The sequence below is a fragment of the Lonchura striata genome, chromosome 6 (assembly GCF_050655825.1).
Source record: "Lonchura striata isolate lonStrDom1 chromosome 6, ASM5065582v1, whole genome shotgun sequence".
NCBI classification, from domain to species: domain Eukaryota; kingdom Metazoa; phylum Chordata; class Aves; order Passeriformes; family Estrildidae; genus Lonchura; species Lonchura striata.
Genome location: NC_140708.1, coordinates 19,736,224 through 19,748,993, shown reverse-complemented (window position 1 = coordinate 19,748,993; position 12,770 = coordinate 19,736,224). Strand labels below are relative to the sequence as shown.

The following is a 12,770-nucleotide window of genomic DNA, read 5'->3' as shown; positions in this document are numbered from 1 at the left end:
GGTGTTGCTAGGAGGGTTTGGGCAACAGCTGTGCTCCTGGTCAGCTCCTCTCCAGAGGCAGAAAATCCTGAGCCTCTACAGTGCAAGCAGTAGCTCAGGCAGGTGTACTACCCAACAGGGGTGAGCAGACCCACCAGCTTCCATATGTGTGTCTCCATTAGAGAGAGACAAAGACTTGGCATTGCATTATTGGGTGGCCCATTCTCATCACCTAATGGAAGTCTAAATTCCCACTGCCCCACAAATTCCCCACAGCTGATTCACCACTTGAATTAAACCATGATTATATATTACCAGCAGTCATTTCATAGTAAGGTTGAAGGATCAAATGCAGTTAACAGTGATGAATTCCAGATGTGCAGGACAGAAGCCTGAAGAGAAGGCCAGTTTCTGAGTAACTATAAGATAATGTATTCTAAATATTTGATTCAATTAAGCTTCCTTCTGCTCTTTGTTTCTGCTTACAGATAGCTCATCAATCTATAGTTTAGGGACACATTGCTATTCTTTCTAATGGTAATTAGGTGATCAGGATGGAGACAGGTTTGATGAAATACTCACATTATGATCTGCATATTTAAAATGGAATAGAGCCCAAAGCAGAAGCAAAATGATAGCTGGCTGTTGCACATGGCTTTAGCCTCAGGCACTTGATAGGTCTTCCTCTAGCATAGGTAATGGGGACTTTGCTAGTTCCCACCACAGAAAGAACAGTTATTTTTTAATTATTCAACTATGAGTGCTTGTATCTGGTTTTGAATGTTGCTTAACTCTAGTTTCTTGCAAAAATACTCATGATGCTTGCCTGGTTTTGGCTCAGCTTCACTGAGAGGTTCTTGCAACCTGGAAAATAGTAATGAAACAGTTACAGAGTCTGTGATTGATGACTTCTCCATGTCTGGGAAAGGCCATCATGGTACTTTTAGGGCAGGATATGTATTCTTAACAGCTTCTAGCTTGCTCATGTTTATCAACCTCTAGCCTCTGAAGGCAGGAAAATTTGAGAAGATGCCCTTGCTGTTAAAGTGTCCCATTTTGTGTTTTTAACCCTTAGGATTCTTTTTTATCTACTGACAAAATAAAACTGTAAAGTAGAACATGGCCAGAAGCTCTGTATGCGAATGTGTAATGATCCTGTGCACTCCTTTAGCCAATCCATCTGAGAGCTGTTATAGCCACTAAGAATTTAGTAAGCTGTTATTTTTTTTATGCATAGAAGAAATTTGAGGAGTGCAGAGGTTTGAAGTTCTGAGGGTAAATCTGTACTGAGAAAAAGAAACTGGGCAAACTTCATGCCCTATTTAGATTCTCATTTACGGGAAACACACACCTTGTCCTGGCCTTCTCCCAGACATGGATTTTGCAGTCAGTCCTCAATTCAGTAAAGTACTTAAGCAGATCCTGATATGCTTTGCTGAATCAGGGTTTTAACTATAAGTGACAGAAATAGAATTGAGATCTCTTCAGTCATAACCTTACTCTGAAGCCATGAGGCTTCATTCTCTCCACCACAGTATGCTATGGCAAGTGTCTAAGATGGGCAAGAGCCATGCTCTGAACTTTTGCACCTTGCTAGAACCCAAGCCACCCACCTGAAATTTCAAAAATATGAGCAAAGTAGACAGTTTTAAACATTCTGAGACTTGAAATCTTTGTCCCCCAGTGCCTTGAGTCATTCAAGTGCATTGTTTAAGCAAATGGATGAAGTATTCTCTTTGTTCTGATACAGCTTCCCTTCAGGATGTCAACAAAACTGAAGATCTCTTTCCTCTATACATATGATACCCAGTGTTATCAGTCCCCCAAAACAGTTACCAGTGAAGCTTTTACCTGTAAAACTCGACTTTCAGTTCCTTATTTAATAAATTTTTATCTGTAATAAAGAACTGCAGGCTGAAATTTTGTTCCATACTGCCTAGGGAAGGGAATCTTTGCAGTAACATTTTGAATAGCCAGTTCACATATGTATTGCATCCTCATAGAATCATAATCCTTCCACAAGCTTACCACCAAAACTCTGTGCTTGCAACTTTCTAGGAAACGCGCATCTACCAAGTTGCTTCTTTGAGGGGGAAAGGGGGAGTGACACAGGAAAGAGGGAGAATTGTTTTGGTTTATTTCTTGCCCATTCGCTTTTCCTCATTCTGACTTAAAAAAAATCTACCTGCATTGTTACCTAGGTTAAAGAAACCCAGTCCTTGTGCACAAAGGTTTGTGAATATGGTTTGTCCTTTGGCAAGTTTTTAAAAGGAACTTTTTTTTTCAGATGATGTCTTTTTGAGGCTGGCTCTGTAGTACCCTTCAAAGACAAGGAAAACCAGTATTTTTAGTCTGAGAAGGCTAGCAATCTCCTTGATGTAATTTCATTAAAAATCCATTTTTCTATTATGGCTACAAACATTAGTAAACTGCACTTCTTTTCCTTTTGATGGTACCGACTGATTATTCCGCTGCTCAAGAGGGTCTTCTCGGACAGAAAATTACTTTGTTAATTGAGTCGCTTGGACAATAAATAGAGGGGGATTTTTTCAACCACTGTCTTACAAGTGCAATTTCACGTAAGTTTATTTCCTTTATTACAATTAAGTAAGAAACCATTGTAGATCTCGTAATAAATCTCTCTTCTCTACTTAGCTGCTTCTGAGGTCTACTTTCCCAGGCTATGCTATCCAGTGGAGATATAGCTTAAATTAGATTCTTGATACTGTTCCACCTGCATTTTTCCTGGTGATTTGATTGCTATTTCCCATCTGCTGGGCTTCCTCGAGTTACAACTTGAATGCTAATGTGACTCCATCCCCCACTGGGAGCATGCTGATATTGACACGTGCATCTCTGAGAAGCTTCTCGTTGAGGCGGTGGATACTCTGTGCTGCCAAGTCATTCTTCCTTGGTTTTAGCACCTTTCCATTCCAGAAGACCTATTGAAAAAAGAAATATGATGCACCTCCTTTGTTCCAATATGGTCCTTGGACCACAAAGGAAGCTTTGGAAAAGTTCCTGTATATTTTTTAGAGATTTATATTATTTGTTGTATTTCAGATGTCTAATCGTCTCTGACATGGAACTCTCATAAGTAAGTGGGATTGAGAGTTCACAGAACTTGGTAATTGTACTTCTACTGTAGATTTGAAGCCAAAATTAAGAAGGATGTCTTTAAATATAGGTTTTTTAAAGCCCTTATATAGCTTCCACCATAACCCCAAAGGTGCCAGAAGTTTAATATCCTTTGTTTCTTGGAAAAGTAGTTAATTGATAACTCCTACTAATAGTTACTGATTACAAGTGCTACTTTTGATCTTGTCTAAGTACTGTGCATAGTATAAATTCACTACAAGACAAACCAGAATAATCCAGAGTATTCTCTGTAATGAATAACAAAAAAAAAAAAATCGGTTTTCTATCAGTGTTTTATATAGTTTACTTAAAGAGTTTATGTTGAGTTTTCTTTTTGTTTGTGTTATTTGTAAATGCCTGTGCATTACCATTAGAACTGCAGTACTTACATTATCAATAGCTATTATTCCCCCTTTCTTTATGAGGCGCAAACATTTTTCATAGTATTCATTGTAGCTTTCTTTATCGGCATCAATGAAAGCAAAGTCAAAGGTTTCTGCTTCTCCATTGGCCACCAGTTCATCTAGATGAACAACAAAGTGAGTTGTTATACCCTGGTTAGTGCTGTGTAGGAGGAAGTAATCCATTTGTGTCAAAGCTCTCATTAAATGTTTTCTGCTGCCTTGACCAGGCAGTCTATTCCTCCACAGGTAATTACTAGAAAAGCTTATCCCACAGAAACCAATCTAGGCATTACGTATGCCATAAAACATGCAGTTCCTGAATTCTGCATGCTTAGGAGTTTGTGGAGTAGCTCCAAACCTGAAGGATACAGCTGGGACTGCTGAAAGGTACAGCAAAAACAACTCAAGCACTTTGAAACCAGACATACTCTCCACCTTTAGCTTTTTTTCAGCTGAGAACTCTTTTCTTGAGTGGATCAGAATTTTTCTCACTTTATGAACAGGTTCTCAGTGCTAATCTCTCCTTGCAGATCAAGTGCCATGGCACAGGTCATGACAAACCCTGTCAGAGATATTTACAGCAAAAAACTGCTCTAAGTAGTCCCTCTATGGGCCAAGGCAAGTAGAATTCAGTTTTAAGTTCTCTTAAACAGATTTCTTGACTGAGAATTTCAAATTGCCAGTTTCAGAGGAGGTGATTTCTGTCTCCCAAGGTCCTCTGCCACCCCTATAACCCACCCTTAGCTTCTGTCAGCAGATCTTTTTGTCTGAAGCAATGCCTGGACAAAGTACTGCTTTTATAGACTTCAAGGAGTGTGCATACCAGCCAAATGCTTATATTTGCCTCTTTAGAAAGGATGAACTTGAAAGTAATACAAGGTTATCAATGGATCTGTGGATCCACCAAACGCATTTGCTGGAAACCGTCTACATCCAACAATCCCAGAAAATGTCTTGTGTTTTCAGAACATTTATTAGTATTTCCTTTGCCCCGTATTTTCTCTTTCCTTGAAATAGAGAAGTCACTGCCTCACTAATGGCCTTGCATGCTTTTGGCACATCCTAATTTCAAACTTCTCTGAACACAATTCAGCCGAAGTCATATATTAGGTTCTGATTTTTTTTTCTGCACCTCAGCCCTGTCAGGGAACTTTTCTTCTCTTAACAAAGGAATACTTGCTTAGAAAGGACAACGGATAAGAGAAATTTGTCTGATTAATCTGTTTAATGAGCTTTCCAGAAGCAGCTGACAATAGTACTTGATAAATTAGCCAAGTGATGGACAAGACAGGTGTGTGATCAGCATGGCCCACAATATAGGACAAGCATTTTCTTTCCCACTACTAGTAGGTAGGAAAACTGTGAACTCCTAAAGATTTTTTCTTTTTAATATAAGAGAAGCTGCCTCCCTATTAGCAAAAGGGATCATATTCGGTCTTAAATTTCATCACTAATGTATCCCTCTTCTATTTCTACGGAAAGGGAAACAATCTGTTATTTCAGGTTACTTACCAAGCGTTTGAATTGCTGGCTTAATCCTTAGGTCAATTTTATGCTCTACTCCTGCCTAAGATGAAAAAGGACAGTGTTGATTAAAGTAGTCAAGAAATAACCTGTTTGTAGGCTGTACCCAGGTAGTGACTGGGGTTCAGATAGTTCTATTATTTCTAGGTTCCAAACACCACTTATTTTTCTTCCCAAACTGAACTCTATCAGCCTCCTTTAATGGTAAGAATATTTCTGCGTGAATGTACAAGTCTAAAATAACAAAATCTCCACATGTAAAGGTAGCTGTCCCCACTGTGTACAGGAGAAGCTGCTTACCTCCTTCCACAGTGGCTTTCCAATTTTGGCATAGTCCTCATTTATATCACAGGCAATAACTCGGCCATTATCTGGCAGGACAAGTGCCATATTCAAGGCATTATAACCTGTGAAAACACCTAGAAAAATCATAAGAGATATCAACACTTACTGTACTATGGAAAAAGGGCTACAGTGCTCTCTTTAGGAATAAAATCCCCAAAGGAATCAAGGATAGAAATTTGTTAATAAGGATTTTTCATTTTCCTTCCATTTTAATGTAATGGTAGCTTAAGAAGATTTTTTTTTTTAATCAATCTTTTAGTAAACTTCCATGTTAGCTTTTCCCAAAAGTCTCATGGACAGACAAGCCAGAGTCTGGTCTTGAATGTGTAACCCAGAGAGACTGGATGAGCAGCAAATACCAGGGAATTGGAACAGCCAGGCCAAGCATGAAGATGGTGGGAAGCCATACCTGGCTGCTCAGCATCAGTCTGTCTTTCAGGACATCCTGGTAATAATAGGTGTGTCAAGCAAATTGGATTTGATACAGGGCTTGTGCAGCAAAGTATCTTCTAGCACAAAAGTGTCACAGGAAGGATAGAATACACCCTTTCCTGCAACTGTTGAAGACTCAGGAGTTGTATTTAGCTCAGTTTTTCAGATTGCCTCAGAACTGATGAGCTATCCATGCTGATGCCAGAACTAATGAATGCACAGTTAGACAAAGTGGCAACCTAGTGCAAATCAGACACTCCTTTTCATGGTGTAGTTTGCCCACCTGTTTGTTGACAGGTATGCAGTGCCTTCCTGTATCTGGATATTTTACATTAAACATGTCTGTATTTGGAGAATGATAGCCAAGAGTTTTATTTTGCTATGAAGTGTCACTCTTACCTATTTCAATAACTTTCTTGGCTTTAATGAGTTTGACCAAATTTGCCATAAGCTGAGCCTGCTCACAGGACACCATCATTATGCCCGAGGGATGATCAGCAGTGAGCTAGGAAAGGAAAAAAAAAGCCATATCTCATCAAACAAAAACCGAATCTAACAAACCAATATCCTAAAGAAAAAAATTCCAGTAAAACTCCAGGAAAAACACACTTCTGTCTTCTCATTTTAGATCGCTTTGTGCTCCACCTGTGAGCCAGAAATTGGCTTGAATTTGACTACAAATAAGGAGGATGTTATGTGTGTCATAAACAGTGGTTATTCAAAGCAGTAATGTGCTCCAAAATTACCATGCCTGTGGCAAACACAGCAATATTTGTAACTAACAAAGAATCATAGAGAAACTTTGACTGTGTAAGTCCTTTATTTCTGTGAATTTGCACAAAAAAATGCACTTCCTTTAAGATGTGTAGAATGTTTTAATGAACTGCTAGGTTCATGTCTGCCAAAGATCAGATCACATAGTCCTGGCTACACAGTGCAAACCTGGAGAAGCTGTGCCCATCCCAGGGTGGCTCTTGGCACCGAGGAATGGGCAATGGGAGAAGCAGGCCTGTGCCATGACAATTGAAGGGAAAGTATATCTTCCTATTTCCTTTCTTCTGCTAGGGATCATTCCAACCAACCTGTTCCAGCAGACAGCATTTTATTTCTTTTATATAAGAACAGTTTATCTCACCTGAAATGACTCAAACCTGAGTCAGGATGTCTCGTCTCATCTCTGACACTGAAGCCTGATGGAAGACATCACTTCTCTGAGCTACAGGTTCCTTATATGCCAACCAAAGTGAACAGAAGTCATTGTTCAAGTCCAAATCAAGAGCAGCCCTAACACATGGCCTTGTGAGCCGAGGATAGAAAGACATGTCTAAATGTATGCCAATACTATTGAATAGTCATGCAGGTAGTCCTTAACATAGAGAAGTCTGGGTATTTCCAGTTAAATAAACCCCTCTAGAGGGTTATGCCAATAAGACGGAGGAAGGAAATGTGACCAGGATCCCAGGAGTTCAGGACGAGGTGTGGGTGATACTGACCAGCCGCAGCTTCTTTAGAATGGGATGTTCCCGCAAAGAGTGATCCAGTATGTATTGCCGGAGAGGATTGTTTTTCCTGATCATACCACTCGGGCTCCCAAAAACTAAAGAAGGGTATAGTTTACCTACCAAAAAATAAATAATAAGAACTTTTATACTTTTCAGTTATTGACGTTTTACATAAAGTAAACATTGAAGTATTACTAAAGGTTAAAAAGTTCTCTGCTCTAAAACAGCCATAAAATGGACAACACAACATAACCAGGTGGACTATAATTTTTTTCCCCTTCTCCTTTTTAGCCTCTAAGATGTCCAGTCCAGGCCTCCAAAGGCTGAAAGGGAAAGGCTTCAGTACTGTGTTGTTCAGTGTCCAACATGAGGGTTACAAACTGCCATAATCTTACAGGAAAAGTAACTCCATCAAAACTCAAAGGGCAAGTTTAAAGAGAAATACATAAATGAAGTATTTGGTCCTTCTCTTGCAGATAAATAGAGGCTACCAGGTTTTAGGCCTATCAGGGGATGTGTCTTCTGAGGCCCTGTGCTTTTCTCATGACACTGTCCTGCCCTCCAGCCAGGGGAAATGTGGTATTGTAAAATGCCTTGCTTAGCATGAAACCAGTATGCAGACAAAGAAGGCGCCAAAAGCTGAAGTTTTAGTACGTGTCTACTCAAATACAGAACTGACTGCAGCTTTCATGCCCAATGTTTCTTTACCAAATGGATTAACAATTTTGAAGAAATAACAACAAATTCAGTTTCACATCTCCTGGTAGTTGTTTGCTACGACAGAACACTTCTATTTCGAGGGGTTTATTTTCTGTTAATAGTTCTATTTTACAGACGACCATACCGAGATGTAGATTATTTCAACAACTTGCCTTAAATCAAAGATTAACTAAGTGCCCGCGTTACAAACACAATTCCCGTCTCCCTCCCCTCGTGGATCGTGGCCTCGTTCCTCCCGTGCCCCCGGGGAATGAAAGCGAAACTGCTACCAGAACAAAGCTGTGCGCAGGACCGCACCCCGGCCCTTCCGGCATGCCCAAACAAACGCAGGCAGGTGACCGGGCAGGGAGCGTGTCCTGACTTTCGCTGGACCTTGGCCCTGCCCCACACTGCGGTACCTGGATTACAGGGAGCGGCTCGGCTCTAAGAACAGCACTGTATTTACTGCAGCAGCTCAGCAAAATAAATCTCTGCCCGCAGGGCAGCCCCAAGGTGTCTGCTCCCCCGACGGCCGCCGGGCTGCACCCGGGACTCCTGCCCGCCCTGGGAGGGACCTGCCGGGCGCTCGGTTCCCGTTGCAGAGCCTGGGGGCGCTACTTACCTGCAAGCATGCCCGTGGCAAAGGCGACCCCCAGCATCGCCGTCCCGACGGCCACTTCTTTGGGCACGCTGAGAAGCGGCATTGCGGAGCCGGGAGCAGGGCAGCGGCGCCGCCCGGTTACGCGCGGGGCGGCGCGGGGCGGTGCGGAGCGCTCCGGCCGCCCCGGCAGGGCGGGGCCGCGCTGCCCGGCGTGGCGGCCCGGCGGCGCTTCGCTTCGCCCTGGTGCCGCAGAGGGCCCCCCTTCCCGGCGTGCTGGATACTGGGCTCGGCTGGGGAGGCGTCACTCGCCGGAGGTGTGCGCCTTCGTCTCGGTGACATACACAGTTGTGGTGCATAAAGTGACAAAGACGGCACCCGGGATTTGTGCCACGACCTCCTCAGAGGTTGGTTCTGGTACAGCTTCACTGCAGTCTTCGTTTTAAAACATACCCAAGTGTTGTGTGAGTTTGTAATGGGCTCTTATGGAGTAGGTTTTCAATTTCAGCAATATGCTCATAAGAGGCTTGGTACTCCAACTAGTCCAGGAAGTGAGCTCTCTCCTTCCCCTAGAACACAGGTTTCTTTGCAGCTGAGGTGTGAGCAATTACTCGTCAAAAAGTATGTAAGATTTTTGGAATTTCAGTCCCGTGACTTGTGAATTTCCAGGTGAAAAGAGTCAAGGAGGATTCTCCAAGAGAGGGGGAATGGGGCCTGATTTCCTCCACTGCTGTTTTAGTCCCCTTCTGCAGTACCTCCCAGGTCAGGTAGAGCAGTGCCCTTGCCACTGCTTTACAGCCATGTTGAGGGTTCTCCTCCCCGACTGTATCTGTTGCTGAAGGAGTTGGTTTGTGTAATCTTTTTTATGTGCTTGTGTAAGTTGGTTTGTGTTATCTTTTTTAAGTGCTTGTGTGTAATCTTTTTTATGTCAGCCTGAACCTTTTTGTACTTCTGTGCCTTTCGGAGATGGGCTGGGAATTTGGCTTTCATTTTGTGAAGTATTGGTAATATCTAGGTTTTGGAAAACACAAGCAAAATATGGGGATCTACAATTTTGACATTTTATGGGAAATAAAATTAGTACCATTGCACACAGACTAGGAATACACAGGAATGGACTGGGTTGCAACTTGGCCTCCACAGATGTAGGATGAAAGCAGGTAAAAATTCTCTTTTGGCACATAGTCTATCTCCAGAAAGCCAGATGAATCGTGTGTTGGTAGGTTTGGATGAAAACATTTCAACCATTTCTCTATGCTAGCAAAACAAATGCCACTGCAGTTAGAAGAAAAAGATGATTTTAAAGTACATCTTAAGTGTGAGATTAAGTATATCACTGGGTTATTGATGGGAAATGTGTTTGCCTATCACTGCATTTTTAGTGTGTTAGAGCTTATTTACAAAGACTTGCCCCAAGAGCTCTTGTATTTCTTTTGCAGCAACTGATCATGCCACTCACTAGGAAGTCTGCTGTGATTTCTGATTTGCAGAACAAAGTAAGACATATGATCTGTCTTGGCAGATAAAATAACTTCCAGTTCACTTCTAAAATTGATTTGATTTTGAAAGCTGTGAGTGTTGTTGGTTTCTTGGTGGTTTTTTTTTTTGTTTGTTTGTTTTTTCATTCAGTATCTCGTCACTTTCTCTGTGTACATTTTGCGTTTGTAAATGAGAGCATTTCATTCCGTCTTTCAGAAGATGAGTTATCAGCATGTGCTGCAACGAGTCAGTTTTAGGCCAAACAACTGTAGGAGGCAACAATTCTTGCAGGGGCCATAAATCAGATTTGTGACGGTGCGGCTCCATCTAGTGATTCTTCTCTATAACTGCAGCACAAGGGAGAGAGGAACTGTGGGTTACTCTGTTCAATGAAACACGCTAAGCGCGCAAGCTTCCAGTGTTGTGTTGACTTCTCGACTCGAAGGGATGCTCCATTTGGATATCTCTGGGGACGTCAAGTTTCTGAAAGCTCCAAGAGAATTGGTGGACTGAATTGCTAATATACTTGAATGTTTTTCTGGAATTTCTCCCACCCCCAAGCTGTTAAATCAGTAATAGCTTACCTTTGCTGGCAGTGTCAGGTGTTTTACTATATCATTGTACTGGACAACAGGTTGTTTCCTTTAGATAAGGAAGTCAATTTTTAGATATCTAAGATATGATGAAAAACTTTCATGAGGAGGAGGTCCGAAGAGTTATAATCTTCCAGCGGGATAGAATGGAACCATCAGCTTTTCTTTGAGCCATTTTAATTTTCAGTTTACTTAACTCTGTGATACATATGGAAGAGAAAACTTCGATTAACAGATTTATTAGACATGTGCTTGCAGTGTGCTGTGACTACCTGAGCATTTAAAACATTTTGGTAGTTTTCTCCTAGTACTTATGCTAAGTAAGGTGAAGACTACCTAGAGATTAAAAACTGAGTATAATATGGGCTTGAATACAAACCCCACTGCTCCCTAAATCTGTAAGGTCAGTCCAGTTGCCCAGATTTCATGGGAGTTCAGGATTGCTTCCAGTGCTGTAGTCAGTAGGCATATTTGCTATGCCTGCAAGTACCTTTTCTCTTGGACTGCATTCTAGAAAGGGTAGGAGGGTTTTGGCAGCATATTCAGGCTGGAGCCAGAGCATGATTGCATTTGTAAAACATATGGAGTAGGACAGACAGGATAGGGGCTGACCTCAGGGTGTACAAATCCTCACTTTATTCATATTGATAGTCTATTCAAGGTTTTACAGACATTGGGTAATTGATGTATGCAATAGTCTGTTCCTCTCCTGGAACCTTCCTTCCAGGAGTGTTTTTCTATGTGAGAATGTTGCACACCATCTGCCTTGGTGTCATCTGTGTAGACTTATTGTAGAAATGGGACTGGCAGAGAGTTAGCCTACTGATAAGGCTGTCATTCCACTTCTGGGTTTCTGCCTTTCATTTGCAACTATTTTTACATGTACCAGTTGTGCCTGGTAATTGAGGCACCACTGCAAAATGCTAAATGGCTTGCCTTGAGTAGAGAAAGAAGGTTGATAATGAAGAGTTATACATTGAGTGATAGGCAAAATAGTATTTTTTTTCTATATTGATGGAGCAAAAAGTTTGTAGAGCTGCAGCTGACCTGATCTTAGCCATCCTCAGATAAATGTTTGATACAGACTGGGATTTTAATCTGGTTTAAGAGGATAGGAGGGACAAGGCATATTTGCAAGTTGTCTGCACTGACGTTGTGGACGAATACATGCACAGATTGGGCCAGATACTCAGAGAAGACATCAAGCCATGAATTCTTTACCTTTTAAGATATTCACAAATAAGCAAACCCATAAGCATTTAGTTGTATTTATTTATTCTATTTTAATAGGTTTTTGTAATATATATATTTTTAATTGAAACATAACTTTTTTACAATATTTAGGTGTTCATTCATATGTCATGGGCATTGTAGATGAAAAATGTGTATATTTTATAATTTAAAGTCCACAGTGTATATCCCTTTGCAAGACCTAGATAAATCACTTGATGATATATTTTAGAAAACTGTGTATGAAATTATTATTTTATTCACAGTTGAGATTTCTTATTTCTTCTAATTTGTTTTCCCATGTATTTGTCTGTTCCATCCCTGTTATCTTTCTAGTATGATGCTTAACATTTAATTTTGCAGTTCTGTAAAACAGGGTATGCCATTTACCAGCATAACCTACTTGACCTTAGAGATACTCATTCCAGACATATCTGTTACAGCAATTTTTTCCTCCATAAATGTTCATTCATCTTTTCAGCTGAAAATCTTGGAATTTTTAGAATGGTACTTTTTTCTTGACAAAAAAAAAAAAAAAAGATTGTGATGAATGAAATTGCTCTCCAATTTTTTTGGTTGACTTCAGTAATTTGAAATAAGATTAATAGTTTCCCAAATACTCATTATTGCTTCTGAAGTCATCTGGATCTTTTATCACATGAACTGTAAGTAGCAAAGCTTCCTTTAATATGATTCATTGTCCAGCTGGAGGGTAATCACTGAAATGAACACAGACATGAACAATGACTTTAACTAAGTTGGTTCAGTGACTTTCATCCTGCTCAGCTACTTCTATTGCATTCAGTCTTTTGTGGGAGCTTTTAAAGTATGTCTTTCGATAACAGCT

At 40.8% G+C, this 12,770-nt stretch overlaps 1 protein-coding gene and 1 long non-coding RNA gene across 11 annotated transcripts in view; one reads left to right on the top strand and one right to left on the bottom strand.

Annotated features, from left to right (window-relative positions):
• The window catches only part of LOC146767044 (uncharacterized), a 258,666-nt gene that overhangs the window by 9,356 nt on the left and 236,540 nt on the right, over window positions 1-12,770 (top strand). The window lies entirely within an intron of this gene.
• COMTD1 (catechol-O-methyltransferase domain containing 1) lies at window positions 2,548-8,790 on the bottom strand. 2 transcript variants are annotated; one of them, XM_021532698.4, is made up of 7 exons: window positions 8,646-8,790; window positions 7,316-7,440; window positions 6,222-6,327; window positions 5,346-5,464; window positions 5,034-5,088; window positions 3,507-3,640; window positions 2,548-2,921 (listed from the first exon to the last, which is right to left on the bottom strand). In XM_021532698.4, the coding sequence occupies exons 1-7, from the start codon at window positions 8,725-8,727 to the stop codon at window positions 2,769-2,771; spliced, it is 774 nt and encodes a 257-aa protein (XP_021388373.4). In that variant the 5' UTR covers window positions 8,728-8,790; the 3' UTR covers window positions 2,548-2,768. The 2 variants fall into 2 exon arrangements, with proteins under 2 accessions (XP_021388373.4, XP_085439572.1); XM_085583446.1 differs by lacking the exon at window positions 8,646-8,790 and adding an exon at window positions 8,197-8,389.